Source organism: Schistocerca cancellata, chromosome 1 (genome assembly GCF_023864275.1).
Source record: "Schistocerca cancellata isolate TAMUIC-IGC-003103 chromosome 1, iqSchCanc2.1, whole genome shotgun sequence".
NCBI lineage: Eukaryota > Metazoa > Arthropoda > Insecta > Orthoptera > Acrididae > Schistocerca > Schistocerca cancellata.
In genome coordinates this window covers 610,787,827-610,803,894 of record NC_064626.1, presented here as the reverse complement: position 1 = coordinate 610,803,894, position 16,068 = coordinate 610,787,827, and the positions used below count along the sequence as shown (strand labels likewise).

General features: G+C 40.8%; 1 protein-coding gene across 3 annotated transcripts in view; it reads right to left on the bottom strand.

The window, feature by feature from the left end:
• The window catches only part of LOC126182635 (protein SERAC1), a 263,820-nt gene that overhangs the window by 217,343 nt on the left and 30,409 nt on the right, over positions 1–16,068 (bottom strand). For all 3 annotated transcript variants that reach the window (XM_049924869.1, XM_049924867.1, XM_049924868.1), the window contains exon 3: positions 5,269–5,451. In XM_049924869.1, the coding sequence (XP_049780826.1) occupies positions 5,269–5,451 (183 nt within the window). The remainder of the gene's footprint in view (positions 1–5,268; positions 5,452–16,068) is intronic.

Below are 16,068 nucleotides of genomic sequence, written 5' to 3'. Positions count from 1 at the left end.
AGCACAGGTTTTTATGACCAACTAAATTCCCCATGTAACACAGTATCTACCATATACTGATATGCATATCATACATTCATAACCAAGCCAGAATTTTACAGACATTCTACATGTTAAAATTATTTATAAATATCACGTGTTCAGTAAATCTACCACACGTGCAAATGGAGAATACGGATGTATCGATACTGTCTGCATTCGGCAGGTGTACCTGTGGTGGGAGCACTGTTGATATCACTGGCTAGTCATGTGAAATCCTGTAGTGAGCAAATATAGTATCGCCCAGTGGCAGTTTCTTTCTTATTTGATGTTATTCAACTTGTCTCTACCCGTGAACTCAAAACCATGTGGCTAGTGCTGTGACTTAGGTACATGTGATTTCCACAACCAACAGGCTTAATGCAACTTCACTATCAATGAGCTTAGCAAGTAAGTAGTGCTTGAACTTTATTCAAATGTAATCAGAAACTATCTCATATTAACTTCTGGTTTGTTTAATTTGAATGCAGTTTGGTTTCAGTGGGTAGCATCCAATTTTATTTGTTGTTACAGAAGTTTAATTGTTGATAAAATAATTTAATTGAATAGATAAAAAATCTACTCACCAAGTGTCAGCAGAAAACACACCTAAAAGGAGGTTATACTTAGGCAATCTTTCAGAGCCTCTTATTCAGGTAAAAGGGCTAAAGAGGAAGGAAGAGGGGTGAAGGAAAATGACTAAAGAGGTCTAGGAAAAGGGGTAGATTTTGGGAAAGTCACCCGGAACCACAGGTCAGGGGAGATTTACTGGGTGGGATGAGAAGGAAAGACTGATTCTAGGGGATTGCATCAGACGAGATCTGAAAACCAGAGAGTTTAAAGGTGGAAGACAGGGTAATAAGCTAGACAGAGATTTCTGCTTAAACATTGTGCACAAGTTAATAAGAGTGAAATGCTAAGTGCACTGTACATAACAGAGGTGGGATGGGGGCAGTGACAAGCAGACAGATAAGACAATAAAAGATGTAGAAAACTAAAACAGAGTGAAGAAAAGAGTAGTTACTGTAAAGAAATTCTGAGATGGAAAAAATTAATGGTAATTAAAGCCAGGTGGGTGGTAAGAAACACGGACATGTTGTAGCGCTAGTTCCGAGCTGCGGAGTTCTGACAAACTGGTGTCTGGGGATAGAATCCAGATGGCACGTGTAGCAAAACAGGCACCAAGGTCACAATTGTCATACAGTAGAGCATGCTCTGCAACAGAATATTGTGTGTTACCAATATACATCCTCTGCTTGTGCCCATTCATCCTAATTGATAATTTGGTGGTAGTCATGCTGATGTAGAAGGCACGACTACACTATTCAGTGTTTATGTAATAGCTGGTATATGACATGTCGTATCACAGGTGACTCTCCCTTTGATAGTATAGGTTTTTCCAGTTACAGGGCTGGTATAGGTGGTGGTAGGAGGGTGCTCTGAGCAAGTCTTGCAGCAGGGACAGTCACAGGGATAGGAGCCATAGGGTAGGAAGATGGGTGCAGAAGGAGTGTAGGGTCTGACAAGGACAACAAAAAGCTATTCTAGATGTGGCAGGCAAAATATTAGACAGAATGGATCTCATTTCATGGCATGATTTTAGGAAGTCATGGCCTTGTCAAAGTAGCTGATTAATACATTTAAGACCAGGATAATACTGGATGACAAGTAGTGTGCTCTGAAGTTGATTTTCGAGGGCTCAGCAGTACCAGAATTGGATATGATGGCCTAGGAAATATGCATATGAACTAGGCTCTTGGGATAATTATGTCCAGACAAGGCTGAAGTGAGAATGGCATAACGAGTTTGCGTCCAAACAAATACATTTGCATCAGATGCCAGGACTGTATGGGAGGGAACGTTTGACATGGAGAGGATGGCAACTGTCAAAATTTAAGGACTGTTGGTTGTTAGGTTCAATGTGGACAGAAGTATGTAGCCAGCCTTCTGTGAGGATGAGATCAACATCAAGGAAAGTGGCAAGGGATTCGAAATAGGACCATGTGAAATTTAATTGGGAGAAGGTATTTAGAGATTCCAGGAATTTGAACAGGTCAGCCTGAACATGAGTCCATATGGTAGAGATATCATCAATGTATCTAAACTGAACCAGAGGCTGACAACTTATGGACCCCAGAAAGGCCCCATCCAAGCAACTCATGAAAAGGTTGGCGTAGAAAGGAGCCATCCTGGTTCACACGGCAGTACCCCTGCACTGTTTGTATGTCTGCCCCTCAAAGGTGAAGTGGTTGTTGGTAAGTCTAAAGATGATTAAGGTGAGTAGGAAGGATATCATAAGTTTGGAATCAGGTGGGTGCTGACTGAGGAAATGTTTAGCACCAGACAGACTATGTAGGTAGGGGATGTTGGTATAGAGGGAGGTGGCATCAATGTTGACAAGTAAGGTGTGTGGTGGGAGTGGGAAGGGCACCGATTTCAGTCAATCTCTGGAATGGTTGGTATCTTTGATATAGGAGGGAAGTCTTTGTACTATGGGTTGCAGATGCTGGTCAACTAAGACAGGATACTATATGATGGCCATGATGATTGGTTTTGTAGATTTTAGGAAGAAGGTAAAGGTGGGGGTATGTTAGTGGAGGTCCACATCACCTGTCTGACTTCTCCTCATACAGCGTCTGCCATCAAGATCCCACCCCTGTGATTCAAACTGACCTGCAATCACCCCCTAAAACATGAGGTCCCTCACATGGATTAACACCTCAATCCATGGAACTTCTCACCCCACCCAAACCATGCACACTCACTCATCTGAAATTTGTGCCCATTCCCATTCCCACCACAGACCTTGCTTGTCACAAGTGATGGGACCTCCCTCTATACCAACATGCCCCACATACATGGTCTGTCTGCCACTGAACATTTCCTAAGTCAGTGCCCACCTAATAACAAAACTTATGATATCCTTCCTACTAACTTAACCAACTTTAGACTTAGCAACAACTACTTCACCTTTGAGGGAAAGACAAACAAACAGTGCAGGGGTACGGCCTTGTGAACCATGATGGCTGCTTCCGATGCCAACCTTTTCGTGAGTGGCCTGGATGGGGCCTTCCTGGGATGCATATGTCTTCAGCCTCTGGTTTGGTTTAGATACATTGATGATATCTCTACCATATGAACTCATATTCAGGCTGACCTGTTCAAATTCCTGGAATCTCTAAATACCTTCTCCCAAATAAATTTCACATGGTCCTACTCCGAATCCCTCACCACTTTCCTTGATGTTGATCTCATCCTCACAGAAGGCCAGCTACATACTTCTGTCCACATTAAACCTAACGAACAACAGTACTTAAATTTTGACACCTGCCATCCTTTCTGTGTCAAACATTCCATCCCATACAGTCCTGGCATTCGAGGCAAATGTATTTGTACAGAAGCAAACTCTTTATATCATTCTCACCTCAGCCTTCACTGAATGTAATTACCCCACCATACTAGTTAAAAAGCAGATTTCCCGGGCCATCACATCCAATCCTGGTACTACCAATCCCTCCAAAAAACAACTTCGGAGCACACCACTACTCACTCAGTATTATCGTCGTTTGGAATTTAGTCAGCTACTTCGACATGGCCATAACTTCCTAAAATCATTCCATGAAATGAGATCCATTCTGTCTAAGATTTTGCCCACCATACCTACAATAGCTTTTCGTCGCCCTCTCAATCTCCGCAATATTCTTGTCAGACCCTACGCTCCTTGTGCACCCATCTCGCTACCCTTCAGCTCCTACACCTGCGACTGTCCCTGCTGCAAGACTTGCCCTATGCACCCTCCTATCACCACCTAAACCAGCACTGTAAAAGGCAAAACCTATACTATCAAAGGGAGAGCCACAAGTGAAATGACACATCATGTACCAGCCATTACGTATACACTGTTCAGCCTTTTACATCGGCATGACTACCACCAAATTATCTGTTAGGATGAATGGGCACAGGCAGAGGGTGTATCTGGTAACATGCATTATCCGGTAGTCTCCCTTGACCCCTGGTCCTGGGTGACTTTCCCAAAATCTGTCCCTTTTCCTAGGCCTCTCCAGTCCTTTTCCTTCTCCCCTCTTCCTTCCCCTCAACCCTTCAGCCAGCTTGCCTAACTATAACCCCCTTTCAAGTGTGTGTTCTGCTGCAACTTGGTGAGTAAATTCTTTTTATCTATCCAATTAAATTATTGTCAAAAATTGAAAAAATTAATCATGTTCAATAAACACTGTTAGCCCTCATTGAGGGTTGTAACAAAATGAAATTATTGTCTAAGAGGTTTCTAGGTGTTCAACAGTGTAAATCAGAAAGGTTATATTCAGTAGAAAGGTTACATTCAGTCACAACCACTGGGCACATTTTCTTTGTAAGCTGTGTTACGTATTACATGTAATTGTTTCATACTGCTGACTGAAATTAATTTATGCTGATCATACTATTGTGTTTGTACTGCTGATAGTATGAAAAAGTAGAAGATAAATGGGAATACAGAGAGGAAAAAAGAGGAGGGGATGGTGCTGAAACATGTACTTCTCTTCTTGATTAATACCAGGAAAGGTATCATGTTTAACATCCCAATCCCACACATATATTGCATCAACAGTGTCTAATGCCCTCGTTTAATGAGACAGTGAGGTGAGGTTCCACATTGTCTAGTGATCAAAAGCTTTACACAACCAATCATCATTCACTTATATGTCAAACAGTGGGGGAAAAAATTTCTTCCATAACCACTACTTGAATAAATTACTTTATAGTTGAATATTAGTGTATACTAGTGATGTTGGTTATGGAGGCAGGTTCACTAGACAATACTGGACATCATTTGGTAATTTTGGCAAATATGCATGTTGCTTTCCTTTAATTTATATAACTCACTTTGCACATCATTTAGGACTAAAGGCAACAGCACTTTGAACAGCAGAGGCATTGATTGTTACCTTTATTACTAAATTTTGTTTGCATTCTGCCACAACTATATATATAATTCATTTTGTATGCCATTTAGGAGCAAAGATAACAACTCACTGAATAGTAAAAGCATTGAGTTGATACTTTTACTCTTCAAAATTATTTACATTCTGCAACAAATTTCCTTGCCATATTTGCCGTGTACATCAATTAATAAACAGAGACAATTAATCTGTACTTATTAATGTCTAACTTACGATGTAATATTATTTGAAAGAAAAAATTAGTTAATACAAGGCTAGGACCGAAAAACATGATGATGTTTTAACTTAATACCTTTAAGATCTTTAAGTGAAGCAAGAGTTCTGACTGCTTTTAGTCTCTCATATTTATCTCCAGTTTTGGCAACAGAGAGTAACCGCCAGGCAAGTGATTGTCTCCATGATTCCAGCCATTTCCAAGGTAGTATCTGATCTACATCTTTTTCACTACATTTGCTAGCAAACAAGTTAATATCATCTGAAAACAATAAAATTTATTTCTGTCACTAGAACTGTGATTATTTAACAATTGTTACACAAAATTTACTTTGTTCAGTTGTTGCATTTACTTTATGAAATATTTATCACGTCTCACAAAAGCCAGCAAAAGTTATTAAATGATTAAAAATGGAAACAACTGGCCTAAAATATTTTTATCAAATGTCATTCTTTCTGCAGTGAGCATATAAAATGTATGGTGAATATCTAAATAGTAACACATCTTGAAAATGTCCACGTGTACTTCAACCAAAATGATGAGAAGTACAAGTGGCATCAAGAAACCTTAAGCCTAACTAAATTATCTGCTGCAGTCCAGCAGCTGAAATGAGTTTAAAGACTTGAATTATATTGCTACAAATTGCACAAAAAAGTGATGCCGATACATACATTGGTGCAGAAAATATGTTCAAAGTTTTCTAGCACAGAAAAGAAACTGTTAATGATGAACTATGATCAAGTATCAATTTACATGAAAACAGACAGTACTGAGCAAGTGCCATTGATGGCAGCACAAAATTAATAGCTGTCTCTAAAGTTGGTGTTTGAGGATATGTATCAGAAAGGACAGTGTTAACACAATCATTCACAAAGATTTGAGTAAGAAAGAGATCTGTTTATAAATTTCATCACAGAAACAGATTAATAAGCAGAGGCCAAAATGGAAACAAACCATTAGAGGTTTAAATTACACTTTTTTTTTTCAAATCATAACACCACTTCAATGTAGAGTCCAAGTGGCAATCAGAGCAGTGGTGTTCATCAACCATGAAATACCCAGAATTGACACAATGTTGTTTATATTCATGACAGCAAAAGAGTATGGTACACAGGGAATTCATACCCGACAATCTAAACCCAACTGTTACCTTCAAATTCTATGATAAAGTGTCGACAATGTTGCTAACATCAATTCATCTCTTTGGGCTAGAATTTCAGAGTACTAGCAAGTGGATTTGTTTCATGGTTACACATAGCTGCCATTCACCATGACTGTTTTCAGTTTCTGCTCTAACCAATGTTGAGTATTCTGACAGGAAATAATGGTATTCTGTTCATATTGTCTGTTTTATTTGTTTTATAATACCATTCATTGATGTTTTTAGATGACCTTGCATATATTATTTTTTTTTTACTTATGAAAATCATCATTGCCATCATCTTGAACAGTTTCCATTCCCAGGCTGGGTCCGTTGGGAATACAAGCCTTACCATCTTTCTGTGTTCACTCTGGTCCAGTTTTCACCTCTTTTTTTCAACACACTCCTCCACATTCTTTCAGCCATCTATCCCTTGGTCTTCCTCTTGGTCATTTCCTTTGCATCTCCATTTCATGTATTTTCTTGGAAATCCTCTCATTTTCCATGCTCTTTAAGTGCCCATACTATCCTAGCCTTCATGTTTCCATCCAGCTCTGCAAGAGCTCCTCTTTCAGTATTTCCCTTATCCTTTCATTCATCATCCTATCTCTCCAATATGAAAACTTGCTGAACACTTATAATGGATGTCTTGTTAACTGTTATTGTAATTCTTTCTTCTATCCAACTCAAGGTCTTCCGTCTGACTGACTACCTATGATACTTTGATTATATTATTGAATCTATTACTCATTTCTATCAACAGACATGTCATCTCCAAATGGCTCCTTCCCAAACAGGTGTACATATGACTGCAGCATGTTCCCTGTTTCTTGTAAGAGGCCTTGATTGTAGCTTGCTCTACATTTTGGAGAAGGGAACCTTCCACTAGAAGCATTCTGTTACATTACAGTTACGGGAAAAGAATCCGTACTGACAGAATAATTATCTTGTTCAACTATCAACTGACGGAGAGCTTGACCTATGACAAATGGATTCCACAATATAAACACCTTAGCCAAATTGATAACGCACTCACTACACACTCCATACATTGCACTACAACTGGCTAAGACCGACCCTGGACTATCATATAAGCCACATTCTGGCATGGTGTTGTCAGTGTGTGCTCCTGATGACAAGTGCCTACTGGATAGTGACACCTCAGTGGTCAACAGTAATGCTGTGCCAACTATTCAGTTTCCATAGTGACATCAGGTGACACCACTACACCCACCCCCTTCTCCTGCCAAATAGTGACCACCAGAATATCTAGGTAGTACATAGGAATTGGGACAGGTTGGTATCCATGGGTGTCACTGTGGAAGGCTGAGGCAGGATAAGGCTTGATAGAAGGTACACAAATCACCACAGGACGCAAGGGTCTGTCAAGGGTAGAGAAGCAGGTAGCTGCTGACTAGGCTGGCAGACATGAAATTGATTTTGATGGCACCTCCAAAGTCAATGGGTGCAGGTAACAGTACAAATCATGGACCTGGATGGATGGAGATCATTCCTTGGATCCAGGTTGGATGGTGCCTGGACTGATGGGCACACACCAGAGTGCTCACCCTGATAGGCGATGCCTTGGTAACGACATGAGCTGGTGGTGAGCAAGCGTGTGCAACGAGAATGGCCATGAGACCGCTCTGCCAGGCTGCAACCCTCAATTGGCATGGTCCCATAAGTTGCTCGTAAACTACAGACGGCATTACACATGGTGTTAGACATCATTTTCTTGTGGGGCTGGATTTTGAAGGTGCAGAAAGAAAGCATTCCACATGTCTGTTGGATGTGGCGTGAAAAGGCATAGTGAGAAGTGCCATCATATTAAGAGTACAAAACTGTTCAAAATGTAGGAGGTAAAAGCATCCCAGTATCAGAAACCAAGACGTGTGGGATGCCTTTGTGGACAAAGACTTTCTTCAACACCACAGTAGTAGTGGTATTAGTGGCCTGAGACATGCGGAACACACAAGGGAAGTAAGAAAAGGAATCAATCATGAAAAAAGATATGGATCCCAAAAAGAGGCCAGTAAAATCTAAGTGTATGCACTCCCATGACTCTGCAGCAGTGGGTCGGGGAGAGAAGTTCAGCTTGATGGGCCTGAAAGGCAGAACATTGGCAGACCAGGTCTGTGATGTCAGAGTCAATATTTGGACAGAATAAGTGTTCTCGCACCAGAACATGCTTCAATGGGCAGTGTGCAGGAAGCACAACATTCATAATCAAAGAGAGGGAGAAACCTGGATGTAGCAGTTGTCCTCATCTGACACTTACAACAGAAACTTTTGGTTTAGCTGTACTTGATGCCTCGATGGCCATAAGGGATGATATTTGGGCCAGGAGACGTATTCAGCTAACCATTTTGCACAAAGTGAGCATAACGACATAATGTCAGGTTCTAGGTAGTAGGGGCCATGACACCACTCGATGTTAAAATCTGCATGCAAAGGAATAACTTAAATTTCTGAACTGCTTAAATAACAATGACAGCCTTCCGCTCTATTTGAGAACAGTGTTGCTGGGAAGCAGATAAGGCCTTTAAAGAATATGTAATAGGGTACTCAGTGCTGTAAAGTTTTTATGAGACAAGACTGCAGTGATACTGTAGGGGAATGTATCAGTTGTTACTATCAGAGACAGACCAGGAGTGTACGATGCAAATATGGTCCTCAGTTAAGGCAGTGTTTTAAAGCCTGATGATCTTGTTGACAGCAAACTGAACACTTAAAACATGCACCTTGGCATCATAGCTGATTCAGTGGGTAAGAGATTTGTTCTTGGTTTGCAGTGAATTGGCCATACCAGAGACACTTGCAAGTCTTTTATATTAATGGAAGGAGGAGGGGGGGGGGGGGGTTCATTTTATAGATCACCACAACATACTCCCTTGTTGGTTCCACTCCATTTGCTGAGAGTTTAAGCCCTAAATATGTCAAGGAGGCAGCTTGGAAGAACACTTGCACATGTTACATTTAAGTCTTTTTGCTGCTGTCTCTGGAATAAAATCTCGAAGTTGTGAAGGTGATCCTCTGGAGTTGCACCCGTGACCAAAATATCATCAAAGTATGTGGCACAGTTGAGGATACCTTATGGTAATTGATCCAAAAAATGCTGAAATACAGCACATGCTACAGAGATTCTGAAATGTAACTTATTATAAGGGCAAAGGATGTAGGGTGTATTTAGCTCTAGGTAAGCTCATGTTGCTGCATCCAATAGGATTCAAAATCTGTGAGGTTAGTTTTGCTGAATAAAGTGTCATGACCTAATTATGCATAAAGTTCAACCAGGGTTGGCAGAAGATAAGTTTCAACTTCAGCTTTTGTGTTTACAGTTACTTTAAACTCATTACAATGTCTCATGGTGCTGTTGTGTTTATGCACTGTGGCATATCGACTAGAAAGAAGAGGTATTAACAGGTCTTCATGCGAGAGTCTGTCCAGCCCTGTTTTGAAGGGATCCTTCAGAGTCAAGGGCACTTGGTGAACTTTGAAAAAATGTGGGACAGACATAGCTTTAAGAGTGATGTGAGCCTGGAAATCAGTTATCTTGCCTAATACAGGAGATAAAATGTGAACATATCCATCACAGAGACTGTTTAAGGTGGCACAAAGCCCTTCAGATTGCATGACATTCATGAATTGCATATTCGAAAATGTGGAAAGAGTCTTTCCCAGAAACAATGTCACCTTTGTGGACAGCTACCACAAGAAAAATTACTGGGTGAGTGACATGGTCATAAGTAAGTGTAACAGGAAACTTTCCTAGTGAAGGCACGTGTCTATATGCCCAATAATTTGTCTCAGTTGCCTGCAAAGATGGTGATCCTAAACTTACGTAAGTACACTGCTTTAGCAAGGACACAGAGCATCTATTAAAAAACTAAAAACCCGCCTCTTTCGCAATCGAGGTGGGTCTTTAGTTTTTTAATACATTAACCAACGATTGCTGACGTGCTGCAATTTTGAAGGTTCTTACACAGAGCATCAGTGTTCAAAAGTAACCTCAAAGGGTGTTTGCCAATGAACATCCTGTAAGCACATTTTCTTGGCTGCACTCTGAGAGGTCTGCACTTAGCCTGGTCACTCACTTGGTTCTCTTTCACAGATTGAGACATATTTGCAACACAACTATTACAACAAACTTCTTACATGTGTCCCTTTTTGTCAAACCCATGGCACATTGTATGCCAATGCGAGAATGCACTGCATATGTGGTGAAGGAAACAATGTATACAGCTCAGCAATGGTGCTGCTGTGGACATGGCACTCGGTCATGGGTAAACTTGCTTGCAGAGTCGTCCAGACAGCCAGAGAAGGTGCCAGCCAGAGCTGGTGTATCATCCTGCATAACTGGTGCCAGAGAGAGCTAACTACTGTGACCTCTTCATCCAGCACAAATTTTGTGCTTGGGCTACTTTGTGGGTGTGAGCTATTCACATTACTTCTATAAGAGAATGCTCAGATATCCTTAATATGTGGTTTCTCACATACAAATCAGGTGTAAGCAACATTATAAGTCACTGATTAAAGGATCCACAAAGGTCTGCCCACAGCAGCATTTGAAATTGCAATTCATGCATAGTCCATCTAGGTCAGTGGCTCGGTATGCATATAACTGGTTGGGCCCCTTTTTCATTTCCAAAATCGTAGCCTGTCTGCAATAACACAATTTTTTGGTCAAAAAATGTTTTTGTAACAAAATATTCTAGACAACTCAAGTTCCACCAGATGTATCAATTGCTCCAAGTTATGTATTAGGTGATTCCGAAAAGAACATTGTCTTTTGTCTTTCGAAGACAAAAATTTGAATAGCAAAAAACATACCTGGAATCATTGGTGGTAAGAGTCCCAATAAATACATTGTTCATTATACGGTGGAAAACAGTAAATACGAGTGGCACAGATGTTCCTCCTGCATTCACTTACACTTGCCCTGTCTGTGATACAGCTATCGCTAGCTCCTGATAACCATGATTGGCTCGAATTAGTATTGGTTGTAAGTGTTCCATGGTTGAAAACCTGCACTCTTCCCAAATAGCAAAAATGTTCAAGGTCCAATTACCACACGTCACTTGTCCCGAGACATCACCACTTTTGTAAAAGGTTATGCATGCACACAACCCTGATTTATTCACAGTAAGAGATATACATACAGACTGCTCCTCCAACACAGTGCAAGATAGTTGAAGTCCATATTCCAAAGTAAAGTCCAGTCCACAAGGCACTGAAGTTATGCCTATAACATATTGAGTCTACAATATACACTATGTGATCAATAGTATCCGGATACCCCCAAAAACATACGTTTTTCATATTAGGTGCATTGTGCTGCCACCTACTGCCAAGTACTCCATATCAATGACCTCAGTAGTCACTAGACATTGTGAGAGAGCAGAATGAGGTGCTCCGCGGAACTCACGGACTTTGAACATGGTCAGGTGATTGGGTGTAACTTGTGCCACACATCTGTAAACAAGATTTCCACACTCCTAAACATTCCTAGGTCCACTGTTTCCAATGTGATAGTCAAGTGGAAACGTGAAAGGACACGTACAGCACAAAAGCATTTAGGCCGACTTCGTCTGTTGACTGACAGAGACCACTGACAGTTGAAAAGGGTCGTAATGTATAATAGGCTGACAGCTATCCAGACCATTACACAGGAATTCCACACTGCATCAGGATACAGTGCAAGTACTATGATAAATAGGCGGGAGGTGAGAAAATGTGGACTTCATGGTCGAGTGACTGCTGATAAGCCACACATCATGCTGGCAAATGCCAAACGACACCTCGGTTGGTGTAAGGACAATTGAACAGTGGAAAAACATTGTGTAGAATGACAAATCACAGTACATGATGTGGCGATCTGATGCCAGGGTGTGCGTATGGCAAATGCCCAGTGAACATTACCTGTCAGCGTGTGTAGTGTCCACAGTAACGTTCAGAGGCAGTGGTGTCATGGTGTGGTCATGTTTTTCATGGAGGGGGCTTGCACCCCTTGTTGTTTTGAGTGGCACTATCACAGCACAGACCTACATTGATGTTTTAAGCACCTTCTTGCTTCCCATTGTTGAAGAGCAATTTGGGGATGGCAATTGCATCTTTCAACATGATCAGCACCTGTTCATAATGCACGGCCTGTGTTGGAATGGTTACACTACAGTAACATACCTGTAATGGACTTTCCTGCATAAAATCCTCACATGAATCCTACAGAGAGTGGAAGCTGTCATCAAGGCTAAGGATGGACCAACAACATACTGAACTTCAGCATTACCGATGGAGGGACCCAAGCACTTGTAAGTCATTTTCAGCCAGGTGTCTGGATACGTTTGATCACATAGTGGAAACACTTCAGCCAAACCAACACCACACTCGCTCACACTGCTTAGATCACACAACAACTGGCGCAGACCAGCCCTGGAGCAGCTTATATGCTAAATTCTCAGCTGATTGCATCGGAGGGAACTCCTGATGACAAGTGCACTCTATGTACTGGTGCAACAGTAGTCAACAGTGTGCTGCACAAGCTATTTGGTTTTCATAGTGCCACTACAGAGTATATTAATGATTCTATTATCTATATGAAAGGGAAACCTTACTTGTATACACTAACTAACAATCTCAATAATTGCTCTCAAATCTTGTGCAAGTCGTACATTCCCATTCAGCATGTGTTATCCCTTGATCATAGTTGGTGTCTCCCATAATTACTTTAAAGACCCTTAGTACATATCACAGCATCTACATTCCAGAAATTGCCAACCTGTCTCTTTTAAACAACCTTCGTATCTAACATCAGCACCTCCAAGCATCACATATTCAGTAAGAACCATTTTCGTATAATCTGTAAATTTCCCTCTATGGTCTATACTGATTGTGACTTATTTCCTGATGTCTCACAGAAACAAATTGTCCTACTACTTCAGTGACAACCATCAACAAACGACATGTTAAATATCATTGGAATCAAAGGAATGCCTGTTCCATTACACAGCAAGCCCCTTGTATTAAATATTTTAACATTATTCTGATTCACAGTTGAAAATTCTCAACAATTTTGACAAGTCATCCAAAAAGATCTTTCCATATCATGTTCAGATGTCCAGTTTTAAAACAGTGAAATGGACGGCAGAGGGTACATAGCACAGTACTGCATATTAGGGTTTCTTCCCAATCCAATTTCGTAAGTAATGTGGAAATAATGATGCCTTTGTGTGGGCTGTAATTAGTCTAATTTTGACTTCATGGTCCCTTCATGAGCTGAATAATATCTCCTGATTCTTCACATAATGCTGTTTCTTGAAGTTCTATAAGTGGGTTTTTACAGAATAATTTTATGTTATCTACATCTACACACATACTCTGGAAGTCACTATATGGTGCATTGTTGAGTGTAACTTGTGCCCACCACTACTCATTTCCTTTCCTGTCCCACTTGCAGACCAGAACAAGGTTAAAGAGACTGTCTATACACCCCCATATGAGCCCTAATTTCTCTTATCCATTTCATGGTCCTTATGTGAAACATATGTTGGTGACAGTAGAACCATTCTGCAGTGAGCTGCAAATAATGGTTCTCTAAATTTTCCCCATAGCATTCCTCAAAAAAGAACATCACCTTCAGTCTAGGGATTCTCATTTGAGTTCCTGAAGCACCTCTGTAATACTTGTGTGTCATTCAAACTGATCAGGAAGAAATTTAGCACTCTGCCTCTGAATTGTTTTGTTGACTTCCTTTAATCCAACCTGGTGGGGACACCAAAGACTCGAGCAGTACTAAAGAACAGATCGCATAAGCATACTATATGCAGTTGCCTTTAAAGATGAACCACACTTTCCTAAGCTTCTCCCAAAATCTGAAGTTGACCATTCATCTTTCCTACTACAATCATTACATGCTCTTTCCATTTCATATTGCTTTGTCATATTATGCCTAGATACTTAATCAACATGACCATGTCAAGCAGCAAACTACTAACTCTGTATTCAAACATTACAAGATTATTTTTCCTACACATCTGCATTGACATATTTTTCTACATTTAAAGTTACCTGTCATTCATCACATTCATATCTAAGTCATCTTGTATCCTCCTACAGTCACTCAACAACAGGACTTTCCCATACGCCACAGCATCATCAGCAAACAGCCACAGACTGCTGCTCACCCTATCCATGAGATCGTTTATGTACACCGAGAATGATAGCAGTCCTATCACACTTCCCTGAGGCACTCCTAATGATAACATTGTCTCTGATGAACATTCACCATTGAGGAAAATGTACTGGGTTCTACTGCAAGACATCTTCGAGCCACTCACACATCTTGGAACCTATTCTGTACGCTCATATCTCATTAGCAGTCTGCAGCAGAGCACAGTGTCAAATGATTTTTGGTAATCTAGGAATATGGAATCTGCCTGTTGCCCTTCATCCATGGTTCATAGGATCTTCAAGAGATTGGCTGTTCAAGTTTTTCAACATTTCCACGAAGCCTCCCCTTGAGGCAAGTAAACTTATGATCATTTGTTCTGTCCTCCTTTTTTTACATTCAATATACCCCTGATGTAAATAATGAAAAACAAATGTACTCGAAAATGAGAATAAATTCTCAAAATATATTGTGCTAAGTATGAAAAAATAAGCAACTGGTGCAGTTTTTAACTATTTAAATTATGAATGACACACTTAATGACTCTCCTAAAACATCAAATATGATGAATGAAATCAATACACATTATCCCTATTTGGTAGCTGTACCACACACTTCAGTAATATTGTAAGATGAGATGACGAGTCATTTGTGAGCAATCTTCTTTGTACACTCACTGTACTTTCCCAGAAACATGCCAGTGAACTGAAGTCTAGCATCTGCATTACCTACAATCGATGCAGTGAGAACATCATTTTATGGTGTGCAATATTTCACATTTATGCACACTTAAAGCAAGTTTCCAATCTCTGCACTACTTTGAAATCTTATCAAGATCTGATTTTTTTCTGACAGTACTTCATTCATGATAACTGTATTATCTGTGAAAGGTCACTGCACAGCCCTCTACTCCACCAACGCATCCAGTTTGTGTACTTCTCTCCTTTTCTGCTAACCCCCCCCCTCTCTCCCCCCCCCCACCCTCTGTCTAACTTCCAGACTGCACCTAGTTGCCCCCTCTCCGCCTCGTCTCTGCACACTCCCAGCAGCACTTTTCTGTCCCCCGCCCCTATCCTACAATCCCTCCCCACCCCACCCCAGCCTCCTCCTGACACCCCCCCCCCCCCCCCCCGATCTGTCTCTCTCTCTCATAATGCCCTGCTGCTTGCAGTCTGGCTCCAGCTCCCAGAGACTGTGACCATATGTGTGTGAGTTGCGTTCGCATGAGTGTGCGCATGTGTGTATGTGTGCTGTCTATTTTTGACAAAGGCCTTGTTGGCCAAATGATTACTTTCCGACAGTCTTTTTGTTGTGCCTTTCAATGGCTCAGTGTCTCTGCTATGTGGTGAGTAACTACTATCCTTTTAATTATTTTGTTACATTCCAGCCTGGATTTTCCATTGTTTGATTTTATCTGATGCTTGATTATCATAAGCTGCTGCTTCACAAAATAGCTGTTTATCACCACAGCTATGATAGGAACAAACGATGAGCAATCATGCAGACTATTATTCAAAAGCCTGGACTTAATGACAATTCCTTGTATGTTTATACATGAAATACTCCTCTTTGA